Genomic DNA, 27,137 nt, shown 5'->3' on the forward strand with positions numbered 1-27,137 from the left:
TGGAGTTGGAACTTAAACCTCTATCATGTACTAACAAACTAACTACCAGCAATGGCTTAACATTGACCTGTTTAGTCAACATAAAACAGATCTATGAAATTTGATTTAAAATAATTGCAGTGAATAAACACAAAATCAATTACTGCATAAACATACACCTACAGTATAAAGATACAGCTTTGAGAGTAATTAAAGTATCAAGTCTGTGTGGATAGGTGTCTTTCAGCTTTCCACATTTGGACACGGCTATTTTTTTCCATTCCTTTTTGCAAAATGCCAGCAGCTCTGTCGGTTTGCACGGGGATGGTGAGTGAACAGTAGTTTTGAAATCTAGGCACAAATTCCGTGTTGGATTAAGATCTGAACTCTGACATATCTATTTCAAGACATTAACACTGTTTTTTTTAAAGTCATTCTTGTATATATTTTTGCTTTACACTTGGTGTCATTGTCCTACTGGACCACAAATTTTCTCCCTACGCTCAAGTTTCTTGAAGTCTTCATCAGATTTCCCTTCAAGATTTTCCTGTATATAGCTGTATTCATACTACCCTCTGCCCTTACATGCTTTACTGGGCCTGCTGCAGAGAAACACCACTAAAACATGATGCTGTCACCACCATTCTTCATTATGGAGATGGTATGCTTATAATAATGTGCAGTGTTTGGCTTATAGCAAACAATTTGTTTGGTTGGATGGCCAAAAAGCTCAATTTTGGCCTTATCACACAACAGAACATTCTTCCAACTAGCTTCACAGTTTCCCACATGCATTTTGTAAAGACTATAGGTGAGATATCATGTGAGTTTTAGTTAGAAGTAGTTTTCTTTTGCCAATCTCCTATAGAATTATAACTGGTAAAGCACCCAGGCAATTTTTGCTCTGTGTATGAAAGCTTTAGCTATCACTAGGGATGTACCTATACCGGTTTTTCAGTATTAAGAGTACCAATATTTATATTTCAGTACTCGCCGACACTGAGTACCGATTCCGGTACTTTCACTAGCATGGAGCTGGCTTCCAGCCAAACAGGAAGAAGGGCAGCTGTCATTACCCGTCGCCCAGCTTCTCGTTTGCCCGGGAAGCCGGCTTCCCGGCCAGTCAGCATCGAGCTGGCCAAACAGCATTAAGCCGGCTTCCCGGCCAATCAGAAAGCTGGGCGGTGAGTCATTATCCGTTGCCTGGCTTCCTGATTGGCTGGGAAACTGGCTCCATGTTCCCTCACGGCACTGCCCTGACTGGAAGTTCTGGTATCCGGAGTAAGTATCAGAGCACTTACTCGACCAAATGCTCTGTAATACTAGTAGTATTGATAGCGGTGCATCCCTAGTTATCACAGTTACTGAGGCCTGTTAATCCTTTAGAGAGCTCATTTGTTTCTTGGTCGCCTTCCTGAATAGTTACATAGTTAGTCAGGTTGATAAAAGACACTTGTCCATCGAGTTCAACCTATAAAAATAGTCTCCTTCATTCATGCTCGTTCACTTTTGAATTAATGTCCTGTTCATTCAGGTTGACAGTTGTGCCACACTCTTTTCATTTCCTAAAGATTGTGAGACTCCAAAGGATATTCAGTGTTTGAAAATGTTCTTGTATTCATTTCCTGGCTTGCGCTTTTCAATCACTTTTTGACAGAGTTGCTTGGAGTGTTCTTTCCGAGGAGGCAGCTTCTCCCAGCTCAGTCTTCCTCTGTTAAACATCTGTACAGATCAGAGGGAGTCGGCTTGATGTGCAGATTTGCGCCTGGTCGGACCAGGCGGACATCTGTAGCTACATTGTAGCACATATATTAGTTTATAGGGCATAGAAACTGAGAGAATTGCAATTTGTGACTTTCCAGTTGCAAATGTCGCAAAGTCTCCTCAACAAAGGTGTACTAAGCTGTATACTTTGTGCATATCATGTGTGCATCTCACGTGTGCCAAAAAAAGTGAGAAAAACAATAGTTTACCAGGCTTGCTCTATAAAATTAGCATTTTTCTGGCAGAAGAGCAAAAAACTTTAGTAAACAAAAGGAGTGAACAGTCTCATAGTTGTAACTAATATTTATGAATTATCAAAGACAATTCTATAATCTTAAAAAGATTAAAGGAGAACTATGAGGTTAAGGCTTTTCCCCATAGTTCTCCTTAGGGTAACGGGAGGACACAAACTAGCGTCCTCCCGTCACCCTAGGCTCAGTATACCGCGAGCTATATGTAATTGAATGTGCAGCGTTCCAGGTCACCATATAGTGAATCGACTCAGTCTAACATCATTACCATATACATCAAAAATCTCAAAAGAAGTGCGAATGTGTATAAACCAAATTGAATAACTTGCTATTATAGAACAATCATGCCTCACATATAACAATCAAAATAATATCAAATCTCAAAGGTGCAAAAGGTGTATAAAATTTCTATGAGAATACAGCCCCGCCCCTGCCTAAAAACATCTCCTTTAACCTTGCATCTGACAGACCATGCCCATTTTACCTCACAGAATTGTGTGAAATTTTGATTTAAGTTTTCTGTCTAGGATGACTAGCATATTTGAGGTTTGATTGCAGTGACCTTCCTTTGCATGTACCTGCAAACTTAGAATTGATAATAAAGAGCTGTATGAAAATGTCTTTAAAATCACAGACAGAATTCTGTGGGATGAGCTGCTTTCACCCATTGCCTATGATTGCTGATAACATCTGTGTACCTAAGTTTTCATAGGAAGAGTATTGCATACTAGAATAAAGAATTTACTGCACTAAGCAGACTGAATTTCTGATTTTTCAGTTTTTAACCATAGGCCCATTCATACTTGTCCATTTTCCTGCAGTGAAACATGTACCGTATCCATGAAAATGAATATCAAGCAGAAATGTCATTTATTGCTCTCTATATAGATCACATACAGTATATGCATTGCAGTTCAGCTTGTTGTTTAAAAATAAGACAATGCCATTTCTTTTGCTAATTCACAAATCATGTGTTATTATGCCTTTTAACTCTAGAAACCATCTACAGCATAGACATCCTCTATTCTTGAATGTTTTCCCCCACATTGCTCAGTGCCTTAACAAAATACAAGCATGTTTACTGTGTAAACAGATATAGTAGGTTAAAATGCAATATTCCTCATAGGCAGTGCAGTAATGCAAAATGCAGTAATATTCCTCATAGGCATTAATCAGAGCTAGTGTTACACAACTTACAAAGTACAAATGTTATTGTGCAACTTTATTTGATTTATTACAACACTGTGTTTTCGGATAAAAAATATGGTAAAGTAATTTACTAATTATTTGAAGCAAATTCAAAGAAAGAATGGGGTTTAAATGAGAGGTATATCACCAACGCTTGTTCTATTTGGTATAAAAAGTTTTATTCTACACATAATAAATATAAAAACATGTATACAAATTAATTGATTTAGACCTAGATCAAATACATTGTGAGCAGAAATATAAAACAAAATGCATCCTAACTTTCCATATGTTCAAACCAAATTTATATTGCTTGATCCTATATATTCAAATGGGAGATCCATATATCCAGTCCCTACGCGTTTCACATATTGCTTCCTCAGAGGATCATGGATTAGTCTGGCAAAATATATATATTATCTTAAATTAGTTCACCATTTCACAGTCTCCAGAATTAGTCTCCAGAAAGAAAAGTGCTCTTGGCGGCTATGCCAGACAGAAGGAGCCCTACCACCACCGTCATCCCCACACCACAACCACCTAACACTTACCACCCAATGAGATGTTTGGATATAGGCAGGTTCCCCTAGATTGAGTGTAGGCAGGGATCAAATTACCGACATAACCACTGTCCAGAGGTCAATTTGGGGACCCTGGGGCCACGAGAGAAGGGATTCCAAGGATGAATGAAGACAGAGGGTTGCCTGTGCTAAAGAATTGATTTTATTGTTAACTTCATATGTATGGAATCATATATCCCACCCTGCATTCTCACATGCACATATATACATGTATATGTGTCCATAGTAATGGATGCTGCATAAGGGGGAAGCTCAGAACCCATTTTTTTTATATATAACGTGTGAAGTAGTGAACCAGTATGCCACCCATACTATATATTCTTATGTGAATCTACTAAAATAAATTTCTAAGTGATAGTGTCCCATTATTCAATTAAGTGAAAAAGGATATTCTGCATCAAGTGATTACATATGTGCATATGTCTCGAAACTTATGTAAATGCATGCATCAAAAAAGGGAGTGTGTACTCCTAATAATATCCAGTTATTTTTTTTATATATATTAAACATTTTTGTATTATATTACATATGTACTAATTGCTATGAGTGTATGGTAACACTTAATAAAATAAAGTGGAAAATACATTCAAAAAGTAAGTGAAATACAATCCTGCATATGCTGATTATATTCTTTAAAACATATCAGGTGATTGAACGTGCCTCTGTAATTAGATCTCTTTAATGGGCCCATCCCAATACCATCATGACCCTATTCCCTCCCCTCCTTCCCTTCCATACCCACACATAAAAAAAAAGTAACAAAAGGGGATCATCCCATGGGGCAAACAATAAGCACTCACACAACAATCCCCTATCAGTGTTGATCATATGGGGCTCCACTGATTCCCTAGTATCTAAATAGGCAATTGATCCTTGTTTATATCACTGCCATGTAATTCATCCCCACTGTTTTCAAAGAGGTTCACATACCTGTCAGCTCAAATCAAGGAAATAAATAGTCCCATGGACTACAGGATTATATCAGGTCCATCAGCTCGTGCAGCCCTCTCTATTGCTTCTATCTTTTCCTTAATGCAGCACCGCTACCTCCATTACTCCATAATTATTTGAAGGTATGTTATTTTTTAATTTTGTTTTTTTAAGCACAAGGAAAAGGCCAACAAAAAGCATCTAAATTAAAACATAAAAGTAGTTCAAATATGAATGAATGATACATTTTAAAAAAAATAGCTAATGACGAATAGGGAAAACTGAATTATTATTAATTATTAAGGACTTAACTGAATTGTTTCAGGGCTTGTATATATTACCCTTAAGTGGTTAAAATTAATACAATTCATTACAACTTTCCAACAGTCTGTTTTTTTGACAATTTTGCTAAGGCATAGCTTGATTTTCTGTTTGCAAAAGGCACAAATCTCACTTGAGCTAAGCTATTAACAAGCATATTATGTGGGCCTCATAACAGATATGGGAGCCTTACATCCATGAACTGCAATGCCGGCATGCTGGCTTCTTCTTAGTTTGCCATCTTGATTGGCTGGGCTGGGGTGCTATAACTCCCAGGCAAGCGCAGCTCATTGTACATTTTAAAGTATCTTGCGAGGAGGAGGGTAAGAAGTATCTATTGCAGAAGAGACATAGTATGCCTGTAATAAAAACCCTTCCTGCTTGCAATTTTAGCAAATCAGGGCTAAATTCTGCTTTGTTTTTGAAAGAATTTTAAATTCTGTTCCACCACTCAATCTTCACACACCACTACCATATTGTGTAAATCAGTTTATTGTTTCCTGCTTTACAACTTCCTTTCTCATTTTCCTGCTCATTAGACAGAGGAAATTTTGCTGATTCATTGTCTAGTCAGCAGGTTGAATTCGGAAAGGTAACAGTGGAGCAGATGTCATCAGCACACCAGCACAACACCACAACACAACACCAGCACAACAGTTTCCAAGTCAGTGCAAATCTATTTTATTGATAGATGTAATTTAAATGCCAAGCACTTTCGTGGCCGCGCAGGGTCTCCTTCATCAGGCCCAGAGATGACATCTCTGAGCCTGATGAAGGGGATCCTGCATGGCCCCGAAAGCACTTGACATTTGAGTGACATCTATCAATAAAATGCATTTGCACTGACTTGGAAACTGTCGTGCTGATGTGCTGATGACATCTTCATTCAAAGTTACACTGTAAGCGGCACCATCCGTGGTCATTTCGAGCACCCAATATTGCTTTGAGATATCCGGTAAGGAGTGCTACATGATACATGGACAATATTATTGTCTTCTGCCTCTAAGGAGTGGCAGGAGTGTGTAAAATCACAATACTGGTTGAACAGATTGAAGAAGTAATTCAGCTAACATTTACATATTATAATTGTGCATTTCCACTCCTTTTGATGGAAACATGCCCTGTGAAAATCATGGAGCTTGACATTGCTGACTGCTTTTGTGTCACACCAGGTCACTGGCCTGAAACAAGTATGTAGACAAGGACTTCCAAATTGTCTCTGACTTTCCTCATCTACATACTTGTTCTTAGTTACTGAGAGATGTATTCAAGCCAGAGTGTCAACATAAAAACAGCCAATGAGAATTTTCAGAAGGATCTTACATTGTTAATCAGGTTGAAAAAAGACACAAGTCCATCGGGTTCAACCTATAACATAAAAACAGGCAATGACGATTTTTAGAAGGATGTTAGCAACGGCATTGCCTGTGTTTATGCCCTAAAAGTTTTACTTCAAGCTGGAAACCGTTGTAATAAAGCATCAACTATATTTATTGGAATGCAACTTTTACATAGATGGGAATTCCATTACTGTTTCCCTGTATTGAATTTTCAAGAAATGTGTAATTTAGCCAATCTGTGCTGAGAATTTACACAAGTGCTCTGTTAATCTGAGGTAAAATGACGGATCTTCATCAGTATGGCATGCACTCTCAATCTTTCCTTTTTTTTAAAGAAAAAAAATATATACACAATTTTCACAGGCAGACATTACTGTCTGCCTATGAAGCATGCTCTAAGAGTGTTGATGTTCTCTCGGATGAAGTTTGGAAATGCACACGTAGACTAAAATTAAAGTATCTAAGTAATGTTTTAGATGTAAATAGTAAAAAAAAGAAACAAATTCTTAGAACATTTCTGAAATGCATGCTAATTTCTCCAAGTTTCTTCTCTTTTAAAACGCTGCCACAACAGAAACATACCTCTTGATCTGCCAGAAATTCAGTGTGCTCCCTAGTTCCTGTTGAGACCTGATAGTGCTTCCCCTTCTGCACTAAACATCAGGCAGTGTTGTCAGTCTTGGCCAGTTCTACCCTGTTTGACTACAAAACACATTCCCCTTATACTATTGAAATAATAGGTGTTCTGTAGTGCAGCAGGGGATAATTCAGGCAGCGTTGGAAACACTGCATAGGATTTGAGTGCAGCAGAGGCAGCATTGCCTGCTGGAAAGTCCCAAAATCAACAGGGGATAATTCAGGCAGCGTTGACAACACTGCTTGGGATTTGAGGGCAACAGAGGCAGCATTGCATGCTGGAAAGTCCCGACATGCTTCGCTGGCAATCCTGAATTGTTCAACTTAACTGCCAAAGTAAACCAAATAACCATTTACCAGTTCAGTAATATTCTGCATAGTGGCAGTGAGACACCCCCCCCCCAGCAGAGAGAAGTACTTAATGATCCAAGAAGGGCGCAGGAGGGAGATACTTGATATGAAAAGTTTAGTGCGGGACATGTACCCGAGTCTGATAAATAAGTGTCTCAGTACTCAATGAGGATGATTTACAAAAGAAAAATAGGCTGTTCACTTTGCAATATGATTTTTACTTTGCAAGGGAATTTTTCTTTATCTTAGTAAATGAGGTGATGTTGATGACTTCTATCAGTCAATCATTTGCAAGCAAAAATCCTGTTTCTTTTTTATTTTCCTTGCATGTTATTGGGTATTCTCTGCAAAGTGAATTTTCACCACATTCATTAAGCTAAGGGAAAATTCAATTGCAAAGTAAACAGCCTATTTTCCATTAGGAAATCAATCCCAGTATCTCTCTGTAGCATTTTATACCATACAAATAGCATTTACAGTATTGCAGTATTTTACTTATTTTGCTTATAGATCAAGTAGATCAATATCATACCTCTTTCTGTGGAAAATAAATTATTTGACCCTCTGACATGCTGTGACATACTGTGATATGTGAGCTAAGCAGGTTGCCAAATGTGCAATGAAGTAAAGTTTTCACTCGAGATATTTATAGCAAATGCAGCAACTTTGTTTGTAATTGGCAGACAATGTTTAACGTTTTAGAATGGAAAGTAATGCAGTGCATTTTCTTTTTAGATATAAATTATCTACCACACTAGGAAGATGAAAGATATATTTTAGCCCAATAAAGTGTCTGCTCAATAGGCAAAGGCAGTTGACAGTACAAATATATCGTTGAGGATAAGCTTTAAGAATTCATCTGACTTGAATATTGATGGAGAAAAAGCCCGTGGCTTGAATTTAAACTCAGTTACCACAAAGGAATGCTGTTGTTCTGAAGCTGGTGTTAGATAAAGGAAATCATCACACCTTCTACTAAAGAAACTAAATTACACAAAAAAGCAATTTGCTGTCATCACATATGAGATGCTGTCTGTGGTCAGCAGTGTTACCAAGTTTTGCTTCGGTAATATCTTCAATATCCTGAAATACTTTATATAGAGATATTTTTAAACCATTGTTTGTGTTTCTCCATATACTATACAACTTCCAGTTTCCCAATTGTATTACTATGACACCTTGTATTACAAAGGCCTGTCTATTGTTTTGTTTGCTTATCACATCTCACCTGGGTTGTAAACAGCAACTGTATTCAGATCCTTTAATCAGGTTGCACCCTACATACATTCAGTACAGTGGCGTAACAATCACCATAGCGACCCAGGCGGCCGCTATGGGGCCCGAGGCACAGGACATCTCCCTGATGCCATGCGGGCCGCTTGGGTCGCTATGGCATCTTGCTTGGACAGCCAGGCTGCTGGCTGTCACTGGCGGCTGTGAGGAGGAACGCTTGTTCTTTCTCACAGCCGCTGCTGAGTTGGTGACAACCAGCAGCTTCGCAGGAGGTGGCTGGGCCCGTCATCGGCAGTGATCGAGGGGGAGGGGCCTGGCGATTGAGGGGGCGGGGCCCGGCTATCGAGGAGGCGGGGCCCAGTGACGGAGGAGTCGATCGTGGAGGAGAAGGAGGCGGACAGAGGATCAGGGCTGACAGGTAAGAGGGCTTGACCGCCCGCCTGAGACCCTGCAGAGCCTACCATATATAGTCTATGGTGGGCTCTGCAGGGTCAACCTTAGGTGGGCTGTTTGGGTTATCAGGTGGGCGTAACTAGAAATCACAGGGCCCCATACAAAATTTTGCTATGGGGCCCTGTGATCTCTAGTTACGCCCCTGATTCAGTAGCCTTTATACAGAAAGGAGGGGATATGAGGTATTGTTACTAAGCTACATGCTCTCTTTTGCCCTGGGACACCAATGCATTAAGAATTACCAGGCGTAAAGCTGAGAGGTAAAACACTGCTATACTTGTACTGTACATAATTTGATAAATATTGATTAGTACATTAGTTGTAAGTATGTAACCCTTCCAAAAAAATGATATTGCTGATTAAACTGCTTCTCTTGTCCAACACTCCTCAGATATAAGTGTGTTTATTTGAATACTCTCATAGACTTAGATTCCTCGACTCTCATGGCTTACCAAAATATGGTAGAAGGTGAAATGCAGTGAAATGAACAGAAATGTCACATGTAGGAGATTTTTTTTAATTGGATGCTTGAATTGTACACAGGTTTACTTCACCATGCTTTGCCATAGCCTTTCACGTTATTAAAATCAATGCACAGACTAGGGGGTCTTTTTATAAAAAAAATAGATATGAGATAACTCTACGGCCATACAAGGAAAGTTCTTAAGAGACCCTACATTTAGGTATATGGACCTGTCACCCCCACAACCACATAGTATGAATACAACAAAAGATAAAGACAGTGAGGTTTAGCGTGAGTCACCCTTGTTGGAAATAATACAATGACAATATAGAGAAAACATTTACAATATCTTATTTACACATCTATAAAAAATATCCTATTAGTACAGAATAATTCCAGTTTCCCAATTGTATTACTATGACACCTTGTATTACAAAGGCCTGTCTATTGTTTTGTTTGCTTATCACATCTCACCTGGGTTGTAAACAGCAACTGTATTCAGATCCTTTAATCAGGTTGCACCCTACATACATTCAGTACAGTGGCGTAACAATCACCATAGCGACCCAGGCGGCCGCTATGGGGCCCGAGGCACAGGACATCTCCCTGATGCCATGCGGGCCGCTTGGGTCGCTATGGCATCTTGCTTGGACAGCCAGGCTGCTGGCTGTCACTGGCGGCTGTGAGGAGGAACGCTTGTTCTTTCTCACAGCCGCTGCTGAGTTGGTGACAACCAGCAGCTTCGCAGGAGGTGGCTGGGCCCGTCATCGGCAGTGATCGAGGGGGAGGGGCCTGGCGATTGAGGGGGCGGGGCCCGGCTATCGAGGAGGCGGGGCCCAGTGACGGAGGAGTCGATCGTGGAGGAGAAGGAGGCGGACAGAGGATCAGGGCTGACAGGTAAGAGGGCTTGACCGCCCGCCTGAGACCCTGCAGAGCCTACCATATATAGTCTATGGTGGGCTCTGCAGGGTCAACCTTAGGTGGGCTGTTTGGGTTATCAGGTGGGCGTAACTAGAAATCACAGGGCCCCATACAAAATTTTGCTATGGGGCCCTGTGATCTCTAGTTACGCCCCTGATTCAGTAGCCTTTATACAGAAAGGAGGGGATATGAGGTATTGTTACTAAGCTACATGCTCTCTTTTGCCCTGGGACACCAATGCATTAAGAATTACCAGGCGTAAAGCTGAGAGGTAAAACACTGCTATACTTGTACTGTACATAATTTGATAAATATTGATTAGTACATTAGTTGTAAGTATGTAACCCTTCCAAAAAAATGATATTGCTGATTAAACTGCTTCTCTTGTCCAACACTCCTCAGATATAAGTGTGTTTATTTGAATACTCTCATAGACTTAGATTCCTCGACTCTCATGGCTTACCAAAATATGGTAGAAGGTGAAATGCAGTGAAATGAACAGAAATGTCACATGTAGGAGATTTTTTTTAATTGGATGCTTGAATTGTACACAGGTTTACTTCACCATGCTTTGCCATAGCCTTTCACGTTATTAAAATCAATGCACAGACTAGGGGGTCTTTTTATAAAAAAAATAGATATGAGATAACTCTACGGCCATACAAGGAAAGTTCTTAAGAGACCCTACATTTAGGTATATGGACCTGTCACCCCCACAACCACATAGTATGAATACAACAAAAGATAAAGACAGTGAGGTTTAGCGTGAGTCACCCTTGTTGGAAATAATACAATGACAATATAGAGAAAACATTTACAATATCTTATTTACACATCTATAAAAAATATCCTATTAGTACAGAATAAACGCATTTCACCTTTGTCGGCTTCCTCCAGAGAGGGACTCAATGTCTAGAGGGGAAATGGCTAAAAAGCATAAACCATTTGAAATGGATGGTATCTGAATGTATAGGGAGAAGAATTTATACCAAAAAAATTACAATACATATTTTAACATGTGTGCTAAAGGTTCACTTGCCTATGCAATGGACACAGAAAGACACCCAGAGCCTAATATCCCTAACCCCCCCCCCTTCCTCTCTATCAAGCGGTGAGGACCGGGACCACAGGAGGGGCAAGGCCCCACTCGAAACCACTAGGGTATGGTGCAGTACATGCAACACTCAGTGGTGTGGGCAGTGAGAAAAGTAATTATTTACAGTCTTCTTTTGCCTTATTTACTATTGTATAGGGACGGGTTTGCTTTATGTAGGTCTCTAACTAGATGACATTTAGCTTGTTATAGCACCGTGTATTTGTAACGCCTGAATGGACTGTAGTAGTGGGGATCGCAGCTGCGGAGGCTTCTCAGGTATGGAACCCTGGTTTCACTCTCTCAGTTTTAACAGAGAGTTAGGGTTCCTCGCATCACAGCCTCAGGATAAATAAATATAGTCTTTTAATATATTTTTATTATTGTTATATTAGTTATAATTTGAGCTTTTTGTAAATAATATTTACTTTAAAAATGCAATGTTGTCAAGATAGTTGTTTCAAGAGACACTCCAGGCACCTTACAGCTATTGCCCTCTGCCACTGGTTGCAAGTGCTGTATCAAAGCTTTTTCTCACTCCCCTCAGCAAAGTTCACAAAAAAATGGCTGCCCCCTAGCAAGTCCAGGTTTATCATACAAACTTTATTGTTCCCAATAAGAAGCAAAGTTTCCTCTTTTTGATGCACTTTACCCATGTATGGGCCTAAATATAGAGACCTACTATAGATTTTTTACAATTACGTTGGGATTGCTGGATTACTGGTGTTTTTGTATGGACTTTGCTACAATGTTATCAGTTAAAGGAATACTTTTGTATTAACATCTACTTTGTAATGATACTATCTGGTGGGCCACTTTACATAGGTTGGAAAACTTGTCTGTGATTACCAGGTTAATTATTCCCTTTTGTTTACATTTGCAGGTTTAAGTGTATGATGTGTGCTCTGCTTTTGGATCTATATCCTTTATACCATGAGAGCATTTGCTAAATCATCATAGTATAAGTGTCCAGCATGGTAATACATTTTAAACCAAATACAGTATATTTCAGTGCCATTTTTGGTTTAAATAAGCGGCTTTCAGTGCAATTTTACCTTTGCGCAAACCAGTGAAGGACATGCTACTAGTGGTTCAGTAGCAGTTTAGCAACCATAACAAGAGGGTATGAGAAAAAGTTTCTGTCACACTTGTTCAGGCTTAGTCTGCAAAGTAGTATGAATAAATGTAACAAAAAAGTATGTACCTAAAAAAAATCCTATCAACTTCTCAGTGCCAGTCTTCATATGTAAAATAAATGATTTGGGGTTAATTTTTACACCTGCTCCTTAAGAAGCAAATGTCCCTCAAGGTCACTGTTATTTTACAGTCTTGTCTATTTATTTCCATAAACACTTTTAACATTATCATACTACAGAAAATGACAATTTCTTGTCAAAGGTAAGTTGTTCTAAATAACCTATTACAGCGATGCTAGAAAAATAATGAGAGAGCTAACAGATATTGGCTAGAATCTGTAGAAAATGCATCAAGTCATTTAAATGCATTGTTTAGTGTAGTTGATAAATCTACTTGTCTTTTATTGCCTTGAGATGCTGTAATCATGTAGCCCCAGACAGACAAAAGCAGTTTATTAGTGTGTGTGGTGAACTGTCGTTATATATTACAGATATTTTCATTCACTCAACAGAAAATAATAATAATTTTATACTGTACAAAGTATTCAAAATGTAGAAAAATATATTCATCTAAATATATTCATATTTTATTTTCAGTGGTGGTAAAAAAAATAAAAATAAAGACAAGAAACAAAAAAGGCCAAGTTTTCTCTCTCTCTCTCTCTTTATGTATATAAACATGACCTGTACCTTTCTGGTAACCATTTTTCTAATCTTTTGGAATCAATATGTTTTGTCACCAAAAAAAGTATTTTTGCAAGTTTCTTTCATTATCTACAAAAACTCTAGCACAACTTTAAAGCTGGTCATACACACTTTCATTTCTATGGCCCCTGTTCACACCTGAGTGTTTAGTTACACAAAGAACTTTATGGATTGTTCCACAAAGATTCCCATTGAAGTCTATGGGACAAAAGTGCTGTAATCTGCCAAAAAGTAGAATGTGTTATTTTCCCAGCAACAGGCATTATTTTACTCATGACAAAATGCTCATGTGTGAACATATAAATAAATGGGATTTCTTGTCTTAAGCGTTTTGACGTGCTTAGCTTTGAACAACAAAAAAATGTGAGTGGGGCCCTAGGGGCCAATGAGAAATATCTCATCCAGCCATACACCAGACGAATGCTGTTCGCATGGTATTCCCACCACTATATGGTATTCATATGCTCCTCAACTCCAGCTAGTGTCGAGAATGCCATGCAAATGGCATTTATCCAGTGTATAACTGGAGACGGGGTTTATAACTCAGCCCCTTAGAATTTCTCTTGTTCAGCATTTTTCAGGAGTAGTAGGAGTAGTTCTAATGCATGAGAGAAACTCATGTAATTAAAGCTGAGCAGCAATGACTGGCCTTTATTACCCGAAGCTCTGGCAAAGTTTCACACTGACATTGTACAAATCTGGAAGAAATTCAAAAAGCACACCAAGATTCAATTTAAGAATACACATGTCTCTTAGGCAATATTTGCTTAATCTGGAGTTCAACTTTAAGGATTGCTTGCATAGGAATACAAAGATTTAATAGGTTGTGGCTAAATGTTAACAAAACCTTTACTGGAAATACTTCAAAGTTGAACTCCAGGCAGGTCTAAAAGACAAAAAATAATGCAGTTCTGTGTTCATTAATGCATCATCAAATGTATATTTTGAGTTTTTTATTGCAGGCCGTTTAAGTACCTTGCCTCTTTTTAGCCTCTGCAAGCTCTGCACAGCAGAGTTTAGAGTATGATAGGAAGAAGCAGCACAATGAGCAAGTTAGTGACAGACAGATGAGCTCATCACTGCACTGCTTCTCCTTCACTTTCCAGTTATAGGCTGACAGCTTGGGCTCAGACTAAGTGGATTGAATGATGCTGGCTGTAAATCAAACTGGAAAACTGAGGACATCTAGAGATGAGAAAACATTACTGTAAGGATAGCTCTGGAATAAAACAGTGTATTGCAGCAAAAGCTGCTTTTCATTTTTACATTTTTAACTGGAGTTCTGACTTAAGAAAATCAATGCTATCCTTTAATTATTTTAAAATGCCTTGGTCATGTTTTCACAAAATGTAGCAGTCAATGAGATATTCATTTAGATGCTCAATGAACAGGAAGTTAAAACAAATCTTGTTGCTTGGCAGTTCCAAACACTGCACTCATAGATATGTCGTCAAATTTTGCACATCATCCACTTGAAGTGAGTCATCACAAACTCAGCATGACGGTGTTCTTGACCTAGTTTACTTTCCTCTAAGTGCACTCTTTCCTATTATTGCAACACTTTAGCTGGGTTCACAGAGGACAATAACAGATCATATGCTGTATCCTATAATTTGAGGGAAGGAAAAAGCTAACTTTTTAACAGAAATTATACAATTTTTGAAGCCAATGTAAAAATGAACTTAAAAAACAGACTACCTTTGTAAATAATGTGCACTACAGAGCCATACCACCGAATAGTTGTTTATGGCTGTATTGGAAGCATGAAAGCTGCTTAAAGCAGCATGTGTTCAAGGCTTTTACATATGCGTGTCAGCTGTATAATACTATACAAAGAGATGGTTCAGTAAATTGAGGGGCCTGTTGGAAGATGTCAAATGTGGGGGCCTAAAGCAAGCACATGACACCTTACAGGTGCTTAGCAGTTAGACTTGCAACCAATGCATGATAATCAACAGTATAACAATCCTTGGAATTAGCAATGTTCCAGAAAAAGTGTGTAGCTGTTTTAGCCCTTAATCATAAAGGGCGTAGTAAGATGTGAATAGAAAAACGACTGTTACCAGTGCAACCCAGCCTGCATAGGAGAATTACAATTACCCACAACTCCAAGTACCATGCATGGAAGAACTTCTATTACCATCACTGCCCAGTATCCTGTACAGGAGCAATATTGGTATAGGAATAGCCCAGCATCCTGTAAAGAACACTAGTGGTACCAGCATAGTCCAATACCCTGCAAATGAGCACTCCTGGCATCAGCACAGCCCAGTATTCTGCACAGGAGCACTATTGGAACCAGCATAACCCAGTTTAGTATCTTGCCCTTCTTTCTCATCTTAGGAAAAGCGCTTGATTGCCAGTAGAAATGCCCATAAAGCCAAGGGAAGAGGTGCTTACACCATTATGATTACTACAGAACAGTGCGGGATACCGGATAGCAGGAAAACCACAACAGAAAGAGGTGGCGTCTAGGCTGGAATGGTTTGTGAAGTTTGTGAAGGAGGCAGCACTTAATTCAGATAATGTAACAAGTCAATCTGTGAACTTTATTTCCCCCCATGAAACTGACAGACTAGGCTCATTCTGATACACCTCCTGAAGAGGCAAGTGATTCTAAAAATATAGTGAGCACATTAACCCCTTCAGATATCTCTGAACAATTGCAAGGTGAGAAAGTGACTAGATGTTTTAGTTGCAGTGTACGAATGTGGCTCCTCTATTGCATCAATATAAATTCAGATGGATACAACTAGAGAAAAAATAACTTGTATTAGATATTATTTTACAAAAATTATGGAAAGAATCTCAGTTCTGGAAGGGAGAATAAGTGACACAGAGGAGTTGATTTATCCTTTACACAAGGTACATATCATATCAAGCAAAATAGGAATGCTAATATTGATTAAATGGATGACATTGAAAACTGTGCTGGAAAAACATTAGAATTCTTGGGGTTCCTGAAAAAGTTGAAAGGGATAATAAAATGGAGCACATTGAGAACCTGCTAATATCTCTGTGTTCAGGAAAGATACATTTTCCCCCATGTTGGCAGTAGAGAGGGCTCATCATATTCTGACCTTCCCCCCTCTTTCTCAGGGGAATGCCAAGATTAATATTTGCCATATTTCTGCAATGCTGCAAAGAAAAAAGGACTAAGTTTCAGGACATTTATAAAAGCTGAAAGGGTTTAGGCCTACGTGGCTAAAGATTATTACTAGGAAAAAAAACACTTTTTTTGACATACCAGTTGATACAGCTTCATGGATTGATAAGAATGAGAAGCTGGAATAATATTGCACCTGACATTTCTAGAAAACATTGGTTTTTCTATTTTTTGCAGGACTTGGGTGTACAGGGCTGCCTCACGGAGGGACTTAAATACTAATTCAGGGTTTATTTTTCCCCTTATACAGTAGTGCTGAGGTAATATTTTAATGTTAGTATTGTTTTTTCTCTCTTTGCCTTCTGGTCCTTTTAATACTGAGTTTAAGTATTTGTTATCATGAATGGGTAATGATGCTATTTTCACATAATTTATGTTGCTTGATATAAATTGTGTCAGACATATTTGCTTATTTTTTTCGGGTTTTTCTTTTTTTTCATAAAGGGTTTGAGCAGTTGTAATTGCCAATGGGGAACAATGTTATTTCATATAATAGTTTGTATATACATTGTACGTTTTCCCTCCTACTGGTCCTTTTATTACTGAGCTCAAGCCTCTTGTATTGTAAATGGGGAATTATATAATTTTCACATTATAATATATGTATATTGTGTGATATAACGTGTGTAAAAGATTTGGCTTGTTTTTTGCTTCTTCTGACACCGGACTAGAGCAGTTGTTATTATCAATGGGGAACAATTTTATTTCACATCCTAATTTATATATAGTGTATGGCAGGGGTCAAAATTTCAAGTCCTGAGATACTAGCCAGGCCTTAAGAGTTACTCGCCACCAGTTGCCCACCTAACCCCTAGCCTGCCCCAGCCTTAACTCCGCCCCTAAACACACCCTCTTAAATAATCTTATAAATTACACTGTTAGATGTTTTATCCAAAATAAAGTTACAAAAATAAATATTAACAGCTTTAACAATATTACGATAAAGGTCCCTGCCCCCACATATAACATAATACACTCTCCGCCCTGTTCCATGCCCCCTCACACATAAAATAAGCCCCATACCCGGAGCTCAGTGAAGAGCTGGGGCTGAAAGAACGGGGAGCCCAGCAGGAGCAGCTGCTCCCACGAGTCAGGTACTGACTCAAGCCTGACTGAATTTCCACTCGCCTGCACTGCATTTCCACTCGCCAAATGCGAGCAGGCGAGTGGAAATTTTGAGCCCTGGTGTATGGTTTGAATTGTGGCAGATATGTTATTACACAATATTTATTTTTCAGAATGGTTATGTGAAACTAATTGGTTCTATGTATGTGGTCCCTTGGAATGTACAAGGAGTGGGGGATGACCCGTAGTATCATTTTTTAACTATTGAAACAATACCAGCATGTTATAATTTGTTTAAGACATGTGCTATGACAGATCCATTGAGGTATCTATAAAGGTCTAAGGGTATATTCAGGAATTGCTTTCTTGTTATTTTTCTTCACATGGTGTTAGTGTACTTATACAAATGCTAGTACTGTTCACTTGTATTCAGAAAGAGGTGGATTCTAAAGGTAGATTTGTATTTATATCTGGTTCCCTGTTTTGCACTAAGTGTATAATTTGTAATATTTGTGCTTATAGTTATACTCCCAACAGTATTTTAATGAGGTGATAAAACTCCTAGTTGCGGTATTGTGGATTACCTGCACTGCAAACAGTGTTGCGACCTTTAGAAATTGGTGGTGCTCGCAGTGATGACAAAGATGGCGCCAAGATGAGACTCCAAAGTGAAAAGAAGATCACCAGCACTCACTAAGTAATAACATAGATCATGGTTCTGTTTATTGAAATAGTGTCACATTTGTCACAAAAGCCAAAATTTTGGGGCCATGCAAGGTCCCTTCTTCAGGTCGACATAGTGATATTCAGATAGAATAAACACCAAATACAACTTAAACACCCCTATGATGTCACAGTGGTGTGTGCAGTAGTGTGTATTCTGCATTTTATATGTATGTTATGTTATCTGAGTGCCACTATGTCGCCCTGAAGAAGGGATCCTGCGCGGTCAGGAAACATTGGCTTTTGTGACAAATGTGGCGATATAAAAAAAAAACAGAATCATGATCTATGTTATTACTCCGTGAGTGCTGGTGATCTTCTTTTCATTGTGGTGAAACTCCTTTATAAATGTATTTAAGATAAGCAGTATGAGTTTCCATTTGTAGTAGGAGACTCTAATGTTGTATTGTTTGAATTGAGTAGACATCCTCCGAGGTTACAGTCTACTTGCTGTATTTCTTCTTTTAGTAAGTTATTGCACTTTAGTAAGAGCTTGAGTAAACAGATATATGGCACATCATACACCCTAGTGAGAAAAAATATTCTTTTGTAGGACTTTTTGTAAGACTTTTGTAGGATAGATTCAGCAATTGACTCTCCTAATTAGTGATGTATAAATCTGCCTGGATTTAATTTGCAGAACGTTTGGCAAACATGTGAACAAATTTGCAAATTGCAAACTTTAAAACCCCATAGAAGTCAATAAGAGGCAAATTTTGAAAATATATTTACTTTATTTTTAAGGCTAATGGACAAGAGATTACCAAACAAAGGCCATGGGGAGTTGTGTATTGCCAGGGGGGAAGTGTTCCAAAATAATTATTTCAGAAATACTGTTTGGCAGAGAGCAGCTCTATTAAAACAGCTTATTAAAAATAGACAATTATTTTAAATAGCGTGCTTGGGAGAAATTTGAAAAGTACATTAATAATAACAGAGCTGTATTCATTTGTACCTGCTTGAAGTTCAGCTTTAACAGAGACTGTTAGAGAACAGTGATAAATAACCAGAGCCCATTGGGACATTACAAGACAGTTTTAAAAGAACCTCAACATATTACAAGAGACCATTAAGGACTGCAAACAATACAAGAAACTCCCACCATATTACTAGAGACTGTCAGACTGCCATCATGTCAACAGAATTATAAAATTAGTGTATTCCACACGTCTGAATTCCTGTATTTAAATATAATTACAGTCATAAATGTCAAATACAATTATCATAGAATACATTGCAATACAGGCATTACACTACTTCAGTGAAAGCTGTTGGTTATGTGTTTAGATGAAGCACTGACATATTGAGGAATGCTGAAATAAGTTTTACTTGCTTAGAAAAATATTGCATCTGAATACAGCATTGTGCAGGAAACATATAGATATAAAAAAACAGCTTCCTGTGTATCATAGATAAGTATGCACATAGAGAGTAACATTGCACTACACTGCCATCTACAGCTCAAAAGACATGTTACAGTCAGTAATACAATTAGTACATTACAATATGCTGTTGCATTTCCAACAGAGGCTAGCACTGCACTAAGCATATAACGTTGTTTTTCAAATTGGCATAAATACGTTTCTGCTTATAAATTAGCATAATATCTAATATATCTATATTTTGGTAAGTGTTTTTGCCACAAAGGTTCATCACTATCTTATTGCTAAGAGCAGGGAGTAGGAAGATAGCATTCTTAGATGGACATTTTAATACAGACTGTCCAGTTACCTCTAACTCAGCTTAGACCCTTGGAACACTGGTGGAATTATAACTCCCAGTTGGCCAGGGGACAACGCTGGAATTCTGAAGGAAGAGTCTGAATCCATAACCAAGCAAGGTAAGTTCTCAAAACAATAAGCAGACTGCAAACCATGTTAAAAACAATAGTGATAATGAGGATTATTACAATGATAATAATGATTTTATTTCAGCAGATAAACAGGTAAATGGGCTTATGTACAGTATCAGAGTTTGCTAACAATAAAATATATTGCATTCCCTAGTAACAAAGCTTTCATCTGTATTTTTGCGTCCAGAAGTTAAAGTGAAACAAGGATTCTGATTGGTTTTTAAGGGCACCAATATATGCTTTCTGGAGGCACATATTTCATTATAAAACCCAAAATCATTTAAGCAAATTGTTTTATATGCTTTCAGCTATATATACATGCTAGTTTGCATTGATAATTGCTGCTATTTACTCTTCCTTTGCTCTTTTGATGTGTTAATTCAAACTCCTGCACAAGTCATTTAGCTCAATTCAATTAATTATGAAAGGCATAACTCCTGCTAGAAGACTAATGTATGCACATTTTTAACTCTCCACATGGACATTAAAAACCATAGGGTAAGAATAGACCGTAGATAATATCCATAAATTTCATATCCTTGGAAAACTAATGCCGCTAAGTACTGGGAACTTTATGAATACAAATGCCAAATAACTGCCTTGATTTCATTTATCAAGCTATTTCAAGTACTTGTTCCATTAAATATATATTTGATTTCCAACCACCTCAAGTTATGTTACAATTAAACCCCTAAAACTTTCGTTTATAACAATAATTTAAGCTATGCTCTGTTATTTAATAATTTATTTAATACTTAATCACAATATTTTATAATGTATTCATTGAACCCCTTCACAACCAACGACGTACATTGTACGTAGCTGGCATCGGGGCTGTTTAAACAGACTCTGTTTAAACTTGTAAAGCGAACTGTCGGCTTTACAGTAGAAGCGATTCTGGTGACTCAGCTGTCGCCAGATCGCTTCTACGGGCCGGTGAAGGGCCCCCCCCCCTGCTCGACACCCCCGCCGTGTTTCCCGGGCTCCGTTACCCCTCCTACAGACCCGGGAGCGGCTTCTTTGGTGTTGGCGGAAAGCTGGGGAGGAGATGGGCGAACCTCCGTTCGCCGATCCCCTCCCCGTTCTATGAGACCGGGAGCAATGCAGATTGCATCACTTCTGGTCCCGTAGCTGTCAGTGCTGGGCTCCTGAAGCCCAGCTATAAGCTATTGAAATGCGATCTGCACTTCAATAGCTATTTTGGAGTGTAAAGGTGACACTGGGGTCTTTTGGACCCCCAACCTTCAATATTGTAATTGTTGTTGGTCATTGAGTCCACCCATCACTTAAAATGACCAGTGGTATCAATTTTATCATGTGCAAATTGCAATCCAGGTGTTTGGTTAGCATATGACTCTGAAAGAGTAAAGCATTACAGCAAAGTAGTACAACAGTTTCAGGGTAATGTAGGGTTCTTGATATTGTTGTCAGAATACCCTGAAGATATAGGTATATATATAATTTTTTTTTGTAGAAGATCAGTTTATTTTTTTATTTTAAACAATGTTCGAGTTTCACCTAAGGGTAACGATCACTAGGCACACAATTAGCACTCAGCTCTCTCTGGCTACTTCCTGATCATCATGTTTTGGCTCTGTGTGACATTTTACAGGTAAATGTCACAGTGCCACACATTCCTCTTATTTGAGCTGTCTAGCCCAACATCATTTGAAAGCAATAAGTGGCATCGACTGTTCACAGTGTGTAAGAAATGATGGCAAGAGCTCCTTTATCTTCTACATAAAACAATACTGAATGGCCACTTCCCAAAAATACCACCTATTATACAGTTGGATGCAACTTTAAAATGTAAAAATATATTGGTGGAAAATATAATTCCATTTATACAACTGACACGCTAATAGTTGTATTAGATGTTACCCAAGTAACTGCTGTACATTGTATTCACCTAGCATGTCCATGCCTGGGACACACAGTAAGTATAATTACTACATTGGTAATTTTAAGTTGCTAGCCCTAGAGACAAAATATAGGGAATCACATGGATATGCATGTAACTGGTACTCCAGCACATAGTATCACAATAGCCCAATGCTAACTGATGCATTAAAACAGGAAATGCAATTCTCCTGGTCGATAACCACACACAATTGCATTGATCTGTGTATAAATGTACTCTGATGAAGTTCCAGGAGGAGCAAACACATCAGCAAGCAGGGAGAGGAACACTCAAATATGGGAGAACAGGGACAGACTTGTGAAGCATTGATGCATAGATTTGTGTGTCTGTAAAAAATTAATCAAGGCAACTGGACTTGCTGTATTTTTCTTGAAGACATTTCACTGGTCATCCGACCAGATTTCTCAATTTCTGAATTAAGAAAGCTGATGGGATGACCGGTGAAACGTCTTCAAGAAAAATACAGCAAGTCCAGTTGTCTTGATTTATCTTTTACAGGTATACCATGACTTGGATGAATGAGAACCTTCACAGACATAGATTGTGTGGTACACTACCTAAGGTGTAGTACACTACCTAAGGTGTAGTAGTAGTAAATGTTCACTTGGTTTGCTTGCATTTGAATATCAATTTCATATACAGTATATGGGAAATTTCCTTCTAATAGATGCACAAAAAGGCAGCTGATGATGTATTGCTTGCATGTTTTTTTCTATGCTAAGAACTGTCAGCTATAAGTATGTCACTGCAGCTCCAGCCTTAGACATGACTATGAATGGGAATCAGTCTGATCCAGAGTGAATTGCACATATTTCCATGTGAGAGGATTATTCCATGCTGTGCACGTGTGCAGGACACATTACTCCGTCTCTGTATCAGCTGATTAGAGGTGCTTCAAGTCAATTCATCCATCTGGATAATATGTACACTATATCTATACAGACTCTATTGCAGAAACCTTGGTGTAGAAATCCTCCCTTCCATGCGGTTGTGTGTGGTTATTAACTAGAAAGACTGCAATTCTGGTTTATTGCACAGTCATGGTTGGGCTATTGTGGTACTATGCATTGGCGTGCCAGTTACATGCATATCCACATGCTTCACCATATTTTGTCTCTATGGCTAACTACTTATTATTGTCAAGTATAGGAATTTTACTTACTGTGTGTCTGAGGCTAGGTTAATGGACTTTTTAAATGCTTTATTTATTAAAGGCAAGGTAGGAAAACATCAGGCATTTAGCCACATACAAATATTTCTACATATAGCCAAAGCCAAATACAATGAGTTACAGAAAAGTGGCAAAAGGAGCGAATAGTAATGCACATCCAATTTACCAGCGTGATCTGATATTTTCGCTCAACGCCTTAACATTTTTCAAAATGTTAACACGAATAGAACAGATATAAAAGAACAAAGGACAACATGTCCTAAACACATAGGGGGTTATTCACAAAGCTGCCGTAAGCAGCCAAGGGATTAACCGACCCGAAGTAAAGTGAGCCGAACGCTGTTCGGCTATTCACTTCAGGCTTGTACAGCTGATTTCAGCCGTACACCGACTGAAATCAGCCGTACATCGGCTTGCTGCGGCTGGCTTCGGGTCAGCCAAACATGCTGCGCACGAGTGCAGAAGGAGTTCAACACCTGGATCGGCTGAGCCGAACCTCCGGCAGGCTACTCGCTGCTGTTCAGCCTATTCTCATAGAGGCCGAACAGCAGTGAGTGAATAGCCGAATGCTGCCGAGTCGAAAACAAAATAGATAATGATTGTGACAGTGACAGCAGTGACAGCTAGCTCCCCCAACTGTTTTCTATTGGCCGGGACCAGCTGTCATTACAATGAGAGCTTGTCGGAGCCGGCGGGGATATGAAAGCCGACTCTGCTAAGCTCTCATCCTAATGACAGAACAGCTCCACTGGGTTCTGTGTGTAATGACAGAATGGCGTCCCTGGTTACTTAGTAACCAGGGAAGCTGATCTGTCTCTGCAAGTGGCCGTTCGGCCAGCTTTGAATTTCACCTGGGCTCAGTCGAGCCGAAGCACATGTCTTCGGATCGACTGAGCCCCTCGGCCAACTTCGGGGACTGTACGGGCTATAGTGAATAGCCCGTACAGCAGCCCGTCGGTTCTACTGAACCGAAGGGGTCCTAGGGCCAAAGCTAGCCGAAGCTATGGCTAGATCCTTTGGCAGCTTTGTGAATAACCCCCATAGTGAGAGTACCTTAGCATATAAATGGAAAAATAAGCTGCAAAAACCAAGAGATGACATAACAAAACTGAGACAAAAAACAAGAGAGACAGGAAGCACGTTAGAGGAGAAAAAGGAGCAATATCCTTCTCTTGACAACCCACCCCAGGGGTGGAGCAGGGTCTCCTCCAAGCTGTATCAAGAAAGGAAGGTTACTGTATTTAAAGCAGTTTCATAATACAAAGTAACTGCTTTACAAAACATTGAAACATTTTATACTGTTATTAGTGTGTCTGTTCTGTAGATTAAATTATGTCAACTGAAACATTATATTAAAAGTGTCAGTTCTAATTATGTGGGGTGGGTTGAGCAAGATAGGGAATTAGTTAATAAAGGTGTTTTTTTAAATAATATTGTGTGTGTGGAATACCTTGCATTGATTCTTGTTTCTCTTTTTTGCTGATCTCCTTTTATTGTGCTTATATCTGCATAGTTTTAATAGTTAAGTGGTACAATAGTTGTGGTTATATTTCCTGTTTACTGATTCAGGTATCATTGCATTATGAAGACAATTACAAGCAAGTAAGGAAACCATAACCATTGTATATTCAAGTGGATAGTTGACAGTATTGTTGCGTATAATAAAGGATAACTGTATAGATAGATACAATTAAAGGAGAACTATGGGGTCAGTGTTTTTCCCCATAGTTCTCCTTAGGGTAACGGGAGGACACAAACTAGCATCCTCCCGTTACCCTAAGCTCAGTATACCGCGAGCTACCGCGAGCTACAGCTCGCGGTATACTGAGACGCCGCAGCCGGAGCGGATCCCGACTTAGATGACGGGATCCGCCCAGCTGCGTGAGTGACAGCTGGCTCTGCCTATCTAGAGGCAGAGCCAGCTGTACCCGCCCCCTCCCCCGTCCATTCCGCCAGTCAGCGCTGGCAGATCGGAGCGGGGAGAGGGGAATCCAGCCCCTCCCCCTGTCACGGCAGAGAGCCGTGACAGGATCGAGAAGCGAGCGAACCCGGTATGTGTTCGCTCACCTCCCGATCTACTGAGCTGACCTGTGACAGTCTCATTGTCACAGGTCGGCTAGAACTATGAGGTGAGTGAAAAGCACTCACCTCATAGTTCTCCTTTAGGCTCATTCAATACACAAGAAGTAATCAGAATGAAAGAAAAAGAAATGCTCACAAAAGATGTTCACCTAGCAGGTTTGCACAGCTGAGCATCAATCCTTCCCCCTTGTTCCATTGTCAAAGATTTGTTCCTGCATCATCTTTCTTCATCATCATTGTGCAAAAAGGAGCATCATCTAAACTGCCCCAATCTCTTTTTACACCAGAAATTCGAGAAGCCTTCCATGTGTTGGACCGAGATGGGAATGGTTTTATTTCAAAACAAGAGCTTGGCATGGCAATGCGATCGTTGGGTTACATGCCTAGTGAAGTTGAGTTAGCCATCATCATGCAACGCCTTGACATGGATGGTAAGTAACTGAAATACAAATTGAGTACAACGTTAATCTTTCTCTCTAAAAAAAAAATAGAGAAAATTGACCACTTTTTAGAATTTTCAGCAATGTCTTCTTTAAATACTTTATTTTTAAACTGACAGTCTAATGAACATATTTTGGCCTATGTTAGTATCCTTTACACCAGGGGTGGCAAACTCCGGCCCTCCAGCTGTTGTGGAACCACAAGTCCTTTGAGGCTTTGCAAGATTCTCACAGCCACGGGCACGACTCGCAGAGGCAGATGCATCATGGGATTTGTAGTTTCACCACAGCTGGAGGGCCTGAGTTTGCCACCCCTGCTTTACACCATACCATATCACAACACAGTGTGCTACAATACACACATTTTGGTGCATTAAGGCATGTTGTGTTAGGTAGACAGTTAACTTTGAATGTGCGGTCAAGAAACATCAACACAAAAAGTAAATGTCCTTCATGATTTTTCAAAAGGCAGCACACCATTATAACCAGAAGACCCTGATTTAGAAGAAGTAAAGCATATTATCTTATTTTCACTTAGTTTAGAGTATACATACTTTACTCCTTCAGTAAACCATTTGTTTATGCTGTGGTGTGCTATATTGTAGGTATGTTTCTTTTTTTTTTTTTAAATCTTTATTTATAATTTTATCTTTATACATTCAAAAACATATACATGTCCACACAAACAAACGTAAGAAAAAGAAGATAATTTCCTGAATTACCAATATCACATAACATATATATATATAAGACTGACTCCATAGATCATAAATCCAGCAAAAAGCCTCAACCAAAAATAAATCATTGGATACCCTCTTAATAAAAAACCATATTGCCATATTCCAAAACCCTCCCCCAAAATTCCCACCCTAAAGGTTCATCGACCTATAATCAATCCAAATATCCCATTTACTGAGGAACTCGTCATGATTCTCTCTACCCATTGCTATCCACTTTTCAGATTCCATAATACAATTAACCTGTCTTACCCAGTCTGATCTTGTAGGTACCTTTTGGCTCTTCCAAAATCTCGGTATTAACCTCTTTACTGCATTTAGGAGTGTAGGTATGTTTCAGTGCACTGTAGATGTGTGTTGGAGTGCAATTGAGGAGTAATGGAAATGCATAGCAACTTATACAGTGTGTTGACATACAATAATATGTGCTGAGGCAAGAACAACCCCTAATAAGAAAGTAACCAGTAGAAAACTAAATAATAAGAATGAAAACTTTACGGTTCTTACTACAGTATCCTAAAATCCATTAGTTATTATGAATTATTACGTTTTGCACAGGTGTTGCATTTTGCACTGCCTAAGCTTGTAAATTGCAATATTATACTTTTTAATAGATTATTGAAGGAGTTAAATCA

At 38.9% G+C, this 27,137-nt stretch overlaps 1 protein-coding gene across 1 annotated transcript in view; it reads left to right on the forward strand.

The window, feature by feature from the left end:
* CALN1 (calneuron 1) overlaps positions 1 to 27,137 on the forward strand; it is a 239,507-nt gene that overhangs the window by 115,169 nt on the left and 97,201 nt on the right. The window contains exon 3 of the mRNA XM_018563828.1: positions 25,613 to 25,756. Within this exon, the coding sequence (XP_018419330.1) occupies positions 25,613 to 25,756 (144 nt within the window). The remainder of the gene's footprint in view (positions 1 to 25,612; positions 25,757 to 27,137) is intronic.

The sequence above is a fragment of the Nanorana parkeri genome, unplaced genomic scaffold (genome assembly GCF_000935625.1).
Source record: "Nanorana parkeri isolate BGI_ZX_2015 unplaced genomic scaffold, ASM93562v1 scaffold702, whole genome shotgun sequence".
In the NCBI taxonomy this organism is placed as follows: Eukaryota; Metazoa; Chordata; class Amphibia; order Anura; family Dicroglossidae; genus Nanorana; species Nanorana parkeri.